Consider the following 13,195-nt stretch of genomic DNA (forward strand, 5'->3'; position numbering starts at 1 on the left):
ATTGATCAGTTCGTGTTCGATGCGGTGTTTAGCTTCTCTACTCGTATTCGACGCTGTATTGAAGTTTACTAATGAAGCGATAGCTTCAATAGCTCTGCTAGGTAATGCCGGATATCGCCGTGTGTCCAACACACACAGCCTGCCAACCAGATAACCAGCAAAGTGCCCACCGTGGCATGTGGTACTTAAATTAATGACTGATCGCCCGGGACCAGTCACCTGGACCGCACAAGGCGCAGCGCTTAGAGCTTGGAAGCAATCACTGGTCAGTGGGGCATCGCTTAACCGCTGCACCACTGCATCGGGATGGGTATGAGGACTCCTAGGGATCTGTATGAATGTAGAGTACGAAATTTTGCACATATGGGAATTAACCCATATTGGTATCACGTCATACTCTTGTAAGGCCTTAAGTGTGCCCTTCATTTTTCATTTTTAAATCGGTTTTGTGAAAGTGTTATTCGCACATCCCTGTTAACTACAATTCTGCACTTTTCACGTTTTCAGGAACACGAGCGTTTCATTTTTCTGCCAAGTCAAGAATATTCTAGAAACCGGGGTGAAGCAGCAGAAGGGTTGTAAGAAATATGGCAGTGACAGGACTCCTACATCACTCGCTTTCAATGATAGCAGGCAGGGAGCCTTGCTTCTAGTATTTTGGCTGCACACAGCCCATTGCATCGCATGCCTTCCCGCGGTGGCGCCAGACTTCTGGAGGCGCAGTTGCAGGCTTTGACGGCTCTACTTAATCAGCCGCGCTCTATTCATGCAATCGCGGCCCTCCACCTGTGCACACCGTTCCTGAGCTTCGGCGAGAGAGGACGCAGCACTGTCTTCTCAACTCCCGCTTCGGGTCGGAGAGCACACGTAAGTACTGGGCGCCGAATATTACTGCATTGCAAAACGGGGTTAAGAAGCGCGCCCTAAGAGGCTTCCACAGATATGCGGTTTGTGTTTGTAATTACTCGCGAGCCGTCCAAAAAGGCCTGAAAGCCATCCCCTTGGAAATGTAGCACCCGCAATACAGGGTGCTTCACCTAGGACTTTACAAAATATTTACAATGAGTCATTGTGAGTTGAAAAGCGCTTTTTTCGGCATAGAACTGCCAGCCGTGAAGTACATCAAATTGTAGCTACAGCGTCCAGAATAGCAGGCTAGATAACTCATATTGAATATTTAACTTATGATCCATTACTGTTGCATTCCTTAGCTATTGAAAGGTGTGCAACCGACCGTAAGAAATATACTCACCAGTTTTTAGAACTATAATACAATCGGTTGATCTGCGTCAAATATGATAAAAAGAGATCTCGCAGTGGCTCAGCTCAGCTATGCCAGGATATACGTACCGAGAGCTACAGTTCCCTCTTGGTTACGCATGTTGCCGAGCTTGTTGTAGTGACTATAGCATTAAGAATTGAAGAAGTATGCAGAGAATTCATCTTCTCCTGACGATACCGGCGCGTAGCGGCGGCTGGAGTCTCCTTTTCGCCACCCACACAAAGCGATTGTGATACACCTAATCGTACCACCTCAGTTTTGTAGCGAGAGCTACAATCCCAGTCGAGAATTTCGCCAAGAGCCTGGGACGACGATACTGCGCATGCGCGAAACCGGAGCAAGAGCAGCAGGTGCTCGCCGCATGACGTCTCAGCTCTACCGTCGCCGCGGCCTCTTGGGCGGTCGTGTGGATAAACTGCGTATATGCGGCTGTGTGTATGAAAGCTGAGGTGAAACGACTCGGTGTATCACAATCGCTTCGTATTGGTGAAGAACTGGCGATTCCAGCCGCCGCAATGCGGTGGTATTGTCAGGAGAAGATCAATTCTTCGGATACTTGTTGAATTCTAAACATCATAGTCACAAGCTCGAAACGTGCGTAAACAGCGGGAACTGTAGCTCTTGCTACGTATATCCGGGCATAGCTTAGCTAAGCCACTGCAAATTTTGATACACACAGACGCACATACGCAGTTTAGCAACACGCGGCCGCGGCTGAGGTCTGACGTCACGCGGCGCGCACCTGCTGCTCCTCTCCGGTGGCCGCGCATGCGAATTCACGCGTGGCGCCGGCGGGCGTAGTCGGACCAGCGCGGCTCCTCGGGCGGCGGAGGCGGCGAACGCTGACGTCACTCGCCGCGCACCTGCTGCTCCTCTGGTTTAACGCATGCGCACTATCAGCCTTCCAGGCTCTTGGTGAAATGCTCGACTGAGGAGCATGGTATAGCTCTCGCTACAAAAAATACATTTTCTAGCAAAAGCGGCGCAGCCTCAGTGTGAATATTATAAAGCGCAGGCAGCCAGAGGTAAATGCAGACAAGCGCTTAAACCTCGGTGCTCCACATGCATGCGCACAAATTCCAGGGAAGATTCTGTCTCTTCTCTGTAGCAGTGACACCGCGAAAAGTGCGCAGTGGGCTGTTGCTGTCGCACAACTTCCAAAGAAGCCGGGACCTATGAGACCAGGTTTAGTAGCAGCAGCTAATGGAGCCTCCGCAACCATGAATTGTTTTTGAGGAAAGGAAGAGGCGCAGTATCTGCCTCACATATTCTTGATTTCTCTTTTAGAGAAATAAAGAATATGTGTATGTATATCTTGGCGGACACTTGAAGGGCGCCGTAAGAGAATGGAGGGAAGGTAGTACTGAAAGAAGAGAGAAAGAGGTGCCGTTATGGACGTCTCTGGAATAATTTCGACCACCTGGGGATCTTTAACGTGCACTGACATCGGAGCCGCTTGCGTTGCGCCTCCATCGAAGCGTGGCCGAGGAACTCCTTTGGGCAGGAACTGTGACCTGCGTGTCCTATCTATTCTTTTTATTGCGAAAGCAATACTGCTTGCACTTTTCTGCCATCGATGGAGGTTCATCCTTCGCTCCGGCGCTGCTGCGGCGCGCAACCAGGTGACCGCGTGACGTCACGACAAGAGGAGAGCTGGTGGCCCAACTCGTCTCATCGATGGAGGCTCATTAGTTTATTTAATTAATTAATTACTTGATTTAATTCAATTATAATGTAATGAGCCTCCATCGATGAGACGAGTTGGACCCCCAGCTCTCCTATTTTAATTCATTAATGTATTTGATTTAATTCATTTTATTTAAGTAATTAAATTAAAATGATTAAATAAATAAATTACTTTAATTGATTTTACTTAATGCGGAAGAAGAATCTATGAGTAGTGCGGAGCGACTTAATCAGAAGAGAAGAAAACGCCGTGCGGAAGAAACGCCGGAACACAAAGAAAAGCGGCTTGCTAAAAGAAGAGTGCAGTATACAGTCAAGAAGAAAGAGCAGAGCATTATGGTGGTTCGAGACGGTGACATCGTGGCTCAGCGACGTGAAGAACAAGAGATAAGAGTTGGCGAGTTCGAGTCTGCTACGCGTGAATTCAAGAAACGAAACTACCAACACAACCAAGCGCAGCCAGCTGTTATTGCTTTCGCAATCAGCCAGGCTTAACCAAGCTAAGCCTTGAGCCAATTTTTTCGCATTTTACGCCATCGATTCTACAGCGCCATCTGTTAAAGGCACTTCTTTCCACTGCACTGGTGTCATCACATTGATTGGGCAGAATTCAGTGTTGTCGCGCATGATGCCACTGCAAACCGCAAAAATGACTGGCCCGCGCATAGTGACTTCCCGTTTGAACCACTGTAAGTCATCTCTCTGACGGGTTTGAACACAGTGAAGCCATTCCCAACAGATCCTCTGGATACGCCTCCAGACCCGCTCTCTCTCATCCCCTCAGCTGCTATCTCTCTACTGTGGCACCTCCCCTGCATGCATCCTGTGCGGCGACCCTCTCGCCACACTCTCCCACATCCTTTTCGGCTGCCCTGCTGATCCTCCCCCGCAGGGACAGCCCGCGTTATCAAGTTGGGAGGACTGGAAGGTCGTGCTCTCGTCTCCGGACCCGCCATCGCAGCTTGCTGCGGTGCTTCGGGGTGCCGCCGTCATGGACAAACACCGCATGAACGTTACGACGTAGAGTGGGGCCCTGCGGTGGTCCAGGGACCCAAGGGGGGTCTAAACACACTTGCCATGATAAAGTTTTTCTCTCTCTCTCCTGTTACATCAGTGAAGCGTCACGCAAAGTTTACTTCACAAGAAAAATAGTAATGAATAAACGATTTTTTATTCACCATTGGAAGCAGTGGTCGCTTAAATTTCGCTTCATACGGTGACGACCACCATGTCAGCTTTTAAATGCAATAGCGTTAAAGCTCCTGCTGGGCAAAAAATCGGCTGTCGGCGTCGTCGTTGTGAGCAAAAAATTCCCGACGAAGCCACCTAGTTGAGCAACCTAAGTCATTTGACATTGTGGCGTCCTCACAACCTGTGTATCAGATTGTGAGCTAACCAACCACCGTGGAAGCTGGCAGTTTACTTAATGACTGCTCGCGGAAAGTCCCGGGACGAAGAACCTGGGTCGCACAAGCCCCGCCGATAGCAGCACCTTTCCTCGCAGGCCAGCTGCTTGACCGCTGCACCACTGCGCCATACGTGGCATGAGGATTGCCAGAGATCTATGAATGTGAAGTCGAAAATCACCCGCATATATAGGCGTTAACTCAAGAAAAGTATCACGTTATACCATTAAGACAGAGCCGGAGTGTACCCTTCATTTTTTCCCTTCAATTTTCAATTTTGATGGCGCGCCTTTCTAATAATTAAAAATCTTCTACTAGGACAACTGTTCCACCGTAAATGTGGTTTTGTGGTTTTGTGGGGTTTAACGTCACAATGCGACTAAGGCTATGAGAGACGCCGTAGTGAAGGGCTCCGGAAATTTCGACCACCTCAGGTTCTTTAACGTGCACTGACATCGCACAGTACACGGGCCTCTAGAATTTCTCCTCCAAAGAAATTCTAGCCGCCGCGGCCGGGATCGAACCCGCGTCTTTTGGGTCAGCAGCCGAGCACCATAGCCACTGAGCCACCGCGGCGGCCCACCGTAAATGTACTACATTTTCCAACGCCCCTCGCGTCGCGTTATGGCCGCTGACCTTGCGTCACCCGACGGCGAAGACACGGCCGCCGTTCATGATCACAGTTTTATTATGCAGTGTAACATTTCACTATAATAATCAATATTGTGACGAAGAAGGCGAAGCTTGCCGCGGCGTGGCCCGGATCGCTCGCGCTTGGACAGCGGTCATTAAAGCATCCCATTGCGATCAGTAATCTTGCCTCGTTCTTCGGTTGGCTGCCACGTAACATTGGCTGTCAGGTGCTGGGGAATCATCGGCATCCTGGTCCTGGAGCTTCGACGTCCTGTGTCAGCCGTGGCCTTGAGTTCTTCACGTGCGTCACTGGGCAGTGCTCTCGCCTGTCAGACTCTATCAGAACCGAACTGACCTCGCCGTTGCTTCCCCCGCCGCGTCCCCCCACCTCATCACCCGACACGACGAAGTGAAACCGACTCCAGGACCGACCCGACAACCGTCCTGTCTGGGCCCGAGACGCAACTGACAAGTGAATACACAGTCTTCCTACCGCGGCCGTTCGGCGCGTCTTAGAGCCATGGCTGTCGGCTCCTGGCAACCTGCGGCCCGGAAGCTTTATGGACCGGGACTAAGTTCCTAATATCTCTCATCCTGGCGGCCAGAACTTCGTCACCTTGCCATATGTGTTGTCCCAGAAGCCTATCATCGTTTCAAGCGTTCTATCATCGCTTTGTTCTATTTAATATCGGGCCTATCGCTCGAAGGCCCCGGGTAGATGTTGCCTCAAAAATGATGGCACATACTTACGGGGGAGCGGTGGGGATGGGAAATTGGCCATGGTTTGGTGCAGATGCAGAAAGGAAAAAAAAACACTCGTCAAGGTTTATCTCAAACAGCTCTGGGTAATGTGACGAAGAAAACGAAGCTGGCAGCGGCGCGGGTCGGAGTGCTTGCGCTAGGCTAGCCGCCATTAAATGATCTCAAAGCCATAACTAATCTCGTCTCATTGTTCGGCTGGACGCCACGTAAAAATGTATTTGCTATGTAGCGTCGGCAGGCTTGAATTATTTTGCTATTAGCGTTTTTTCTGTTGAAAGATTTTGTTACAATTTGTAGAACTCGACCATTACTTCAATATTTTCATAAGACCTTACCATCAATATTCAAAATTTTTACTTACCAATGTTGGACGTGTTAAGATAGGTAGACTTACGCTTCTTAAGTATTAAAGCTTCTTAAGTCGCCAAATCTATATGAAGCATCTGCTGCTGTTCTCTGACAGTGACGAAGAGATTTCACTTAAGAAAATTTTTGATGCGAAATGTGCTGCAGAAGATTATTCCTTTGTAAAATGGTGCAGAAGGATGTCCCAAAGTAAAGCTGCCAGAGAGACTCGTATAAAAAATGCCTAATACAGTGACGAAAGAAATGACAGCATTGCAATGATGTAAATGTTGTAATGCATGAGCAAACAGGCATATAAAGGGGAAATGGTATAACCCAATAAAATTGTTAAAAAAATTGTACAGGAATGCAGCAGTCATTTGGCTCACAAATATGCTCTTAATGTGTTCTTACGCACGAGATGACGAACGCATTGTTTACGCCTTGCTATTCTTCCTCCACACCTAGACAGACCAAGGACCAGCTGCTTTATCGACAGGAGGAGATATGTCACAATATTTCAGCGAGCGCCTTCCAACTAAAATGGACCTGAAAACACTCGAACGCCGCTCTCAGCTCATGAACGCAGAAGGGTTTCACCTTATCTTCAACGTAAGTTGGCCGAAACATGAGGGTGTGTGTTATACTGGTCATTACAGGCAGCCCGAACACGGGGCCACAGTGAGGGCCAAGGTTCCCCAACACCGCTGTCTATACTGCACACCACAATGTGAGGCGTCTTGATGACGTCGAAACAGGGAGCCGGATATCCTTACTACTGAACGTTTTCTTCACTTCTGCGGACGATGGCTGTCGGTTTATTTCTGGTACAAATATTCACTGGCAGTATTCAACCAGATGTTTCAACCTACACCTTAATTTAGAAAAAATATATTGTTAAGGCTGGCTGAAGGAATTTTTGAATAACCGTGAAGATTGGCGAGGCATGGACGTCCGGTCTTAAAGGTGCACTGAAGATGAATCTGAACTCGTACTTTTACCGCCGGAACTCGATCTACACGTTCCGAGCGTTCTCAGAAACTTCTAATCTGCACTGTACGGCCGATTTCCCAAGCGTAAACCCGATTAAAGGTCCCAGCTCCCGCTTTTTTTTATTCCTCGCAGACGTGGGAGGAATAAACCAACTTTTTAACCAGTTCCTTGGCGGCTTGCCGCCCTGCCATCGGCGGAGCGATGTGTAGTGATCGACGAAAGCAAAGAGTCCACGCGTATTTATATTTCCGTGAGCCTAATTTGCAGCTGTGTAGTCTCTGACTAGATCTATATTAGCACGCAAACCTAAAAAAAGAAAATAAAATCGATAGCAAAGCCGCCAAGCGACTGCCTCAAAGGCACTCCATGCGTTGGTAGACTCCTCCCATTCTCTTCGTGGAATTAAAAAACAGATGGGAGCCGACGATAATTTGATTTAAATTAGGCAAATCAGCCTAACAGGGCAAAAGCACGAAGTTTCTAAGAATGCGCGGTACGCGTATATCGAATTCCTGCGGCAAAAAGACGAGTTCAAATTCCTCTTCAGTGCACCTTTAAGAACACAGGACAAACGTGTTCATTGCTCTTAACGTTTGTCATTCAGTTCGAGCAGATCTTGACGGCTTCTCCTGGCTATTTTCCATGCACAAATACATTATGATATAAGTTAAGAAAACTGCACTTCGTAACATTGGCCGCGGTCCACAACTTTCTGTATTTCTTAGCTGACCAGTTGTGGCAGAAGATAAAATGAGATTTTCAAATGTGATTTTGCATTCCTGTGGCTTGCATAGAATAAAACGACAACGCAGCACAACTCGTGCCCAACATCTTGTTTGGTAACAACAAAGTCTTTTACGAAGGTCTTCAGTTTGCGACAGAGAAATTAATTTCGGCGGCCCTGGAAGTACGCGGAGTTTCACTCCATTCTTCAGTTATTTGTGACTATTGTAATGTTTAACATTTTGTTTTTTCTAGTGCTTTAAAATTACGTGGAATAATATCCAACAGCTCTCAGTAAAACAACTGGCTCGTTATATGGAAACTCCTCAAGCTTTTAAAATCTAGGATTCATTAAATTTCTTGCGTAAATATATGTCCAATGAAATATAATTTCCGTATACAAATATATATTGCAGTTTTTTTTTACTAGTTACATGCACTGGAAAGGTTGTTTTCCTTGCGTGCTTTTATTGTTTACGGTTTATGGGAGTTGAACGTCCCAAAGCGACTTAGGCTATGGGGACGCCGTAGTGAAGGGCTCCAGAAATTTCGCCCACCTGGGGATCTTCAACGTGCACTGTCATCACAAAATACATGGGCCTCTAGAATGTCGTCCCCTTCGAAATTCGATCACCGCGGTCGGGACCTGTGTGACTTTAGAAGGCGCAAGTATTTTGGCACGACGTAGCCAAATTTTGTTGAGGAACAGCGCCCAGGATCATCGCAGTTTCGAAATTCTAAGAAATGCTACGGCTATTACTGACGATCGGCTCCAAATCGCTAATTAAAACTAAGCGCCTAACTCTAATAGTTAAAAAGTTAGTCATTAAAAATTAGTTACCCAGCTTGCCACTTAAGACGATCCAAAGATTTTCTGGCGTCCGCTAACATTGGTAGCACTATGGCGCCAAAAGCCTAATTTTCTCTCCAGAAAACCTATTTTTGGAATTTCTTGTCTTCCATGAAGCACCTGGTATATCAAGATTGACGTAGACATAAATGACCTGAACCTTCAACAGTAAAAGGGATTAAACAGTCTTCATAGAACACGTCAGGCAAGGTGACAATCTGCCAGTGCTTTTCACCACAACCTTACAACAGGTGCTCACCGAGTTTTATTAAAAAAACTTATAAATAAAGCTACTGGAAGACAACTTAGTAAACTGTTAAGCCCCTGTTAAGCCTGTTAAGACTGTTAAGCCCCGCCGCGGTGGCTCAGTGGTTACGGCGCTCGGCTGCTGACCCGAAGGACGCGGGTTCGATCCCAGCCGCGGCGGCTGAATTTCGATGACGGTGATTTTCTAAAGGCCCGTGTATTGTGGGACGTCGGTGCACGTTAATGAATCCCAGGTGGTCGAAATTTCAGGACGCCTTCACTACGGCGTCCTCATAGCCTAAGTCGCTTTGCGACGTTAAACCCTCATAAACCAAACTAGGGAAAGCCTTGCAGCTTATGGTCGAGAAACCTGGCATTAGAATTTGAACGTTGAAACTAAAAATTAACGTGAGAAAACTAAAGTAATGTTGATGGTCTGCAAAGAGAAAATTCGGGGCCGAGAGAGAGAAAAAAAGTCAGCGAAAATATGGGGCCGGTTTGGAAGAGGTTCATTGATGACATATGGCTTTAGTTCCGATTTTCGGTTCTCTTCCAGTTCCGCCTACACCCCTTACCACTAAACTCACTCAAAAAGCTTGTTTTCAGATCAACTGCTGTAGCCATGGCCCCAAAAAATCCCACATATTAAGTTGGGAGAGGAGTCTCCAAACTTGGAATGGTCGACAATCTCCTCCTATCCAACTCAACACATGCGCTGATCAAATGCTTAACTGAGAGACGCTGTAATCTGAAAAACGGCCCACCCACAGGCGGCATGTGGTTATCTATTCGTCTGCTTTCTTATAAATTAGCTTTAAGCGCTGAGCTAATTGCACTATTAATTTTTTAATATTAAGCACGTCTAATTAAAAAAAAACATCCCGTATGCTTCTTTGCTATAGTGGCTGCAGAACCTCTTTTCTTTTCACTTCTCTGGTTAATAGTTTAACCATGCCTTCGAACCTGGCAGTCTTAATGCCATGGGTAGGTTATGAGAGCTCTCGCAAACTCTTTCCGCCCACATCAATTGATCATGCTCCTACGCGGCAACCGCGGTAACACAGGAATAACTTCGTTGCCGCTATAGATGACGGTGGCACTCATGAACACTCAAGACTCGGTTACCATGCACATAAATAGCGGACACCTCAACAGTGGACAACTTAACAGTACTTTAAGCTAAGTGGCGGTAGTGGCAAGTAAACCCGGCGCTGAAGCCATAGACTATCGGCGTTCGTTGTGTACATTCGCGTTGGTGTTGACAACGTTTTAGACTCCAATCATTTTAAGGAAAAGAAATACGCATAATGCCTCCCTGGGTCAGTGGACGCCGGAATCGTGCGTATATGTACGTGGGGTTATGAGAGAAAGCTGTGTGAGCTGCAGGCATTGACTAGGTCGTGCCAGGAACGCGGCGCTGAAGCCATAGGCCGTCGGCGTTCATTGTGTTCATTGGCATTGACATTGTCAACGTTTTACACGGAAAGGAAGGCGAGCGCACGCAGCGAGGCACGCCAGCTGTGCGTAGTGACGTCACTTGCTCCTCGCGCATGCGCAGCACGGCTCTCCAGGAGCCACGCGAAATTGCTCAACCGCGGCCAGTGTAGTTCACGGTACAAAATCTGACACTGAAAATGTTCTACAGTATTTTGTAGCAAAAGCTACATTTGCCACGAACTTGCGATTTAGGTGTGGCGGTGCTCCGAGCAGGCACAAAGACCGACCTTGAGCCATTGCCTAGCAACTGCGGCAGCTGGCGGATGCCGCGCGCTCGCCGCGCCATCAGGGTATGACGTCACACCGCGCGCCTCACCGCGGAGCCGCCGCCGCCGTTTGGCATGACGTCAAGCACCTTGCCTCGTCGTTGCGCTCGCCTTCGCTCGCTTCGCCAGCCGAAAGGCGATGTCACTACTGAAATTCCATTAGACGGAACTGCTTTCGCTGAGTATACCCTGGCCTAGCTGTGCTAAGCCACTGCCATTTTTTCACAATAAAAGGAGAATTACTGCTTTAAATTACTTACAGCAACCGCATTACATTTCTTCTCGAAATGACTATAAAATGAAGATTCGTCCATAGCAATGCCGGGCTGAGTTGTTTAAACAACCATTTTTTCCGCGTATCATAAACGATTTGAACGTACTACCGAGAGATGTAATTTGCCGAAAAACTGGGGATTTGTTTTATGATTGTGCCCCCCGCTGTAATGGCTAGTAGCGCTGCGGGTATTGTAGGACTAAAGAGTAATGAATAAAGATAAAATGATTCCTGTTCGTTGAGTCGAAGGCAATACACGCGCTAAGCTTTGCTCACCTGCTACACGCCGCTTCATTGAGCGTTATTCTTTTTTTCTCGTCGGCTCACCTCTCCTGGCAGAAGCCATTTGTGGGCACAAATGTGGAGAGAGTACCCCCAACACTGCGATGTTTTCCCGGACTCTGCGTCGCCTTCCTTGTGTACTGCCGGGTAAAAAATGAAAGGTGAGTGCTAAACGCTGCGTCTTCACGGTTGATGAGCCTTCTCAACCAGCACAGGTAATTGGCCTAATACAGTAAACGCATTGGCAAGGGTCGCTCCCACAAAGGGGCAGAGTGAGAGCATCCATTTGCAATACTGTGCCAATAACCAGTGCTGCTTGGGCTTCTGCAGTTGTCTTACAGAGCCAGCTATACCGGATGTATATCTAAGGCGCCCTGAAATTTTCGAAAAGAGCCTTTTCAGATGAAAGGGGACTTTTTTCGGCGTATAACTATCAGGTGTGTAGCGCACCAGGGTTCTGGTAAGTCGAACTAACTTGTACGCTGGTTAATTAATACTGAGCAGTTTGCTTTTTAATAGTGTCTGTTGTATCTTTATTTACCGAGAGGCGTGCCGGCCACAGTAATGAGTATGTCACCATTAAATTTTAGACCGTATGCTGCAAATGGGCCTAGTTGGTTCGTATTTAACTTCATTAGTACTCCGCCGGGTTCGCTCAGTGGTTACGGCGCTCGGCTGCTAACCCGAAAGACGGAGGTTCGATCCTGGCCGCGGTGGTCGAATTACGATAAATGCAAAATTCTGGAGGCCCGTGTACGGTGCGATGTCAGTGTACGTTGAAGAACTCCAGGTGATCGAAATATCTCTAGACCTGCACCACGGCGTCCTTCATGGCCTGAGTTGCCTTGGGACGTTAAACCCCAATAAACCTAAACTTTAACTTCATTAGTGGGCCACACATGGGAACGAACAATTCTGGACGCAAAAACCACGCAGACAGACAGAGCGCAATAGATCAGCTTATTTTATATGAACGGTTACAAGTAATATATATGAAAGAAGAATCAATCTTCTGGCTACAGGGGGCTGAGCTAGCTCGTTTTCGTCCGAAGTAGATTGGCATGCGCGTGTTTTCTAGGACGAAAATAACAAAACTCAGCACCCTGACGTCACCATGTTTGATGGTTCTTTTATATTTGTTCCTTTTAACCGTTCGCATAAAATCAGTTTCCAGTGCAATAAAATCATTTTGTAGATCACGCCCTTTCTGCGTGTGTGGTTTTTGCGTTCAGTATTGTTTGTTCCCATGAGCAGCACAGTAATGAAGTTAAATTTTAGAATTCTGAAAACGCAGTTGCCTTCGGCGATGTGGCCCGAAACATTTTGGCTATTTCGATTAGTTATATGCATTGGGAGGGTTGCTTTGCCCGCAAGCTTGTCTAAAGGGCTTCTATCTTGGCCTGAAGTAGGCGAAATTTACTGGGCTACAGATAACTGCGTTTTCTGATACTTTAGTACTGCGTATGGTTAATACGTACGGTGGGTCACTAGCTTCTCAATAAATGAGGAATAGCAATAATAGTTACAGTTAACAATTGAAATTCATTAAGCACCGTATTAGTTAAGAAGTCTCAGCCGTGCTATTGTGCTACACCGATGACAGCGCAATGCCCCAAAAAAGCAGTCTTTTCACCTTTTGTGGTGGCTCAGTGGTTAGGGCGCTCGGCTACTGTGCCGGAGTGCCGGAGTGGGAACCCGTCCGCGGTGGCTGCGTGTCGATGGCGGCGAAACACAAATGGTACCGGTGTGCTGTGTGATGTCAGTGCACGTTAAAAATCCTCACGTAGTCGAAAGTATTGCGGAGACCTCCACTACGGCACCTCTTCCTTTCTTCTCTCCCTCTATCCTTTATCTCTGCCCTTACGGCGCGGTTTAGGTGTCCACCGAGATATGTGCGAAAGTTACTACGTAGCGCCCTTACCGTTATCCCTTCAGCGGAGATAGTTACAG

The 13,195-nt window shown here is 47.4% G+C and overlaps 1 protein-coding gene across 1 annotated transcript in view; it reads left to right on the plus strand.

Annotated features, from left to right (window-relative positions):
* Positions 1-6,621: 6,621 nt before the first annotated feature.
* Positions 6,622-13,195, plus strand: part of LOC149366304 (uncharacterized) — a 74,995-nt gene continuing 68,421 nt past the window's right edge. The window contains exons 1-2 of the mRNA XM_089570154.1: positions 6,622-6,726; positions 11,303-11,406. Of these exons, the coding sequence (XP_089426280.1) occupies positions 6,622-6,726; positions 11,303-11,406 (209 nt within the window). The remainder of the gene's footprint in view (positions 6,727-11,302; positions 11,407-13,195) is intronic.

The sequence above is a fragment of the Amblyomma mixtum genome, chromosome 1 (assembly GCF_055824585.1).
Source record: "Amblyomma mixtum isolate Tamu chromosome 1, ASM5582458v1, whole genome shotgun sequence".
In the NCBI taxonomy this organism is placed as follows: domain Eukaryota; kingdom Metazoa; phylum Arthropoda; class Arachnida; order Ixodida; family Ixodidae; genus Amblyomma; species Amblyomma mixtum.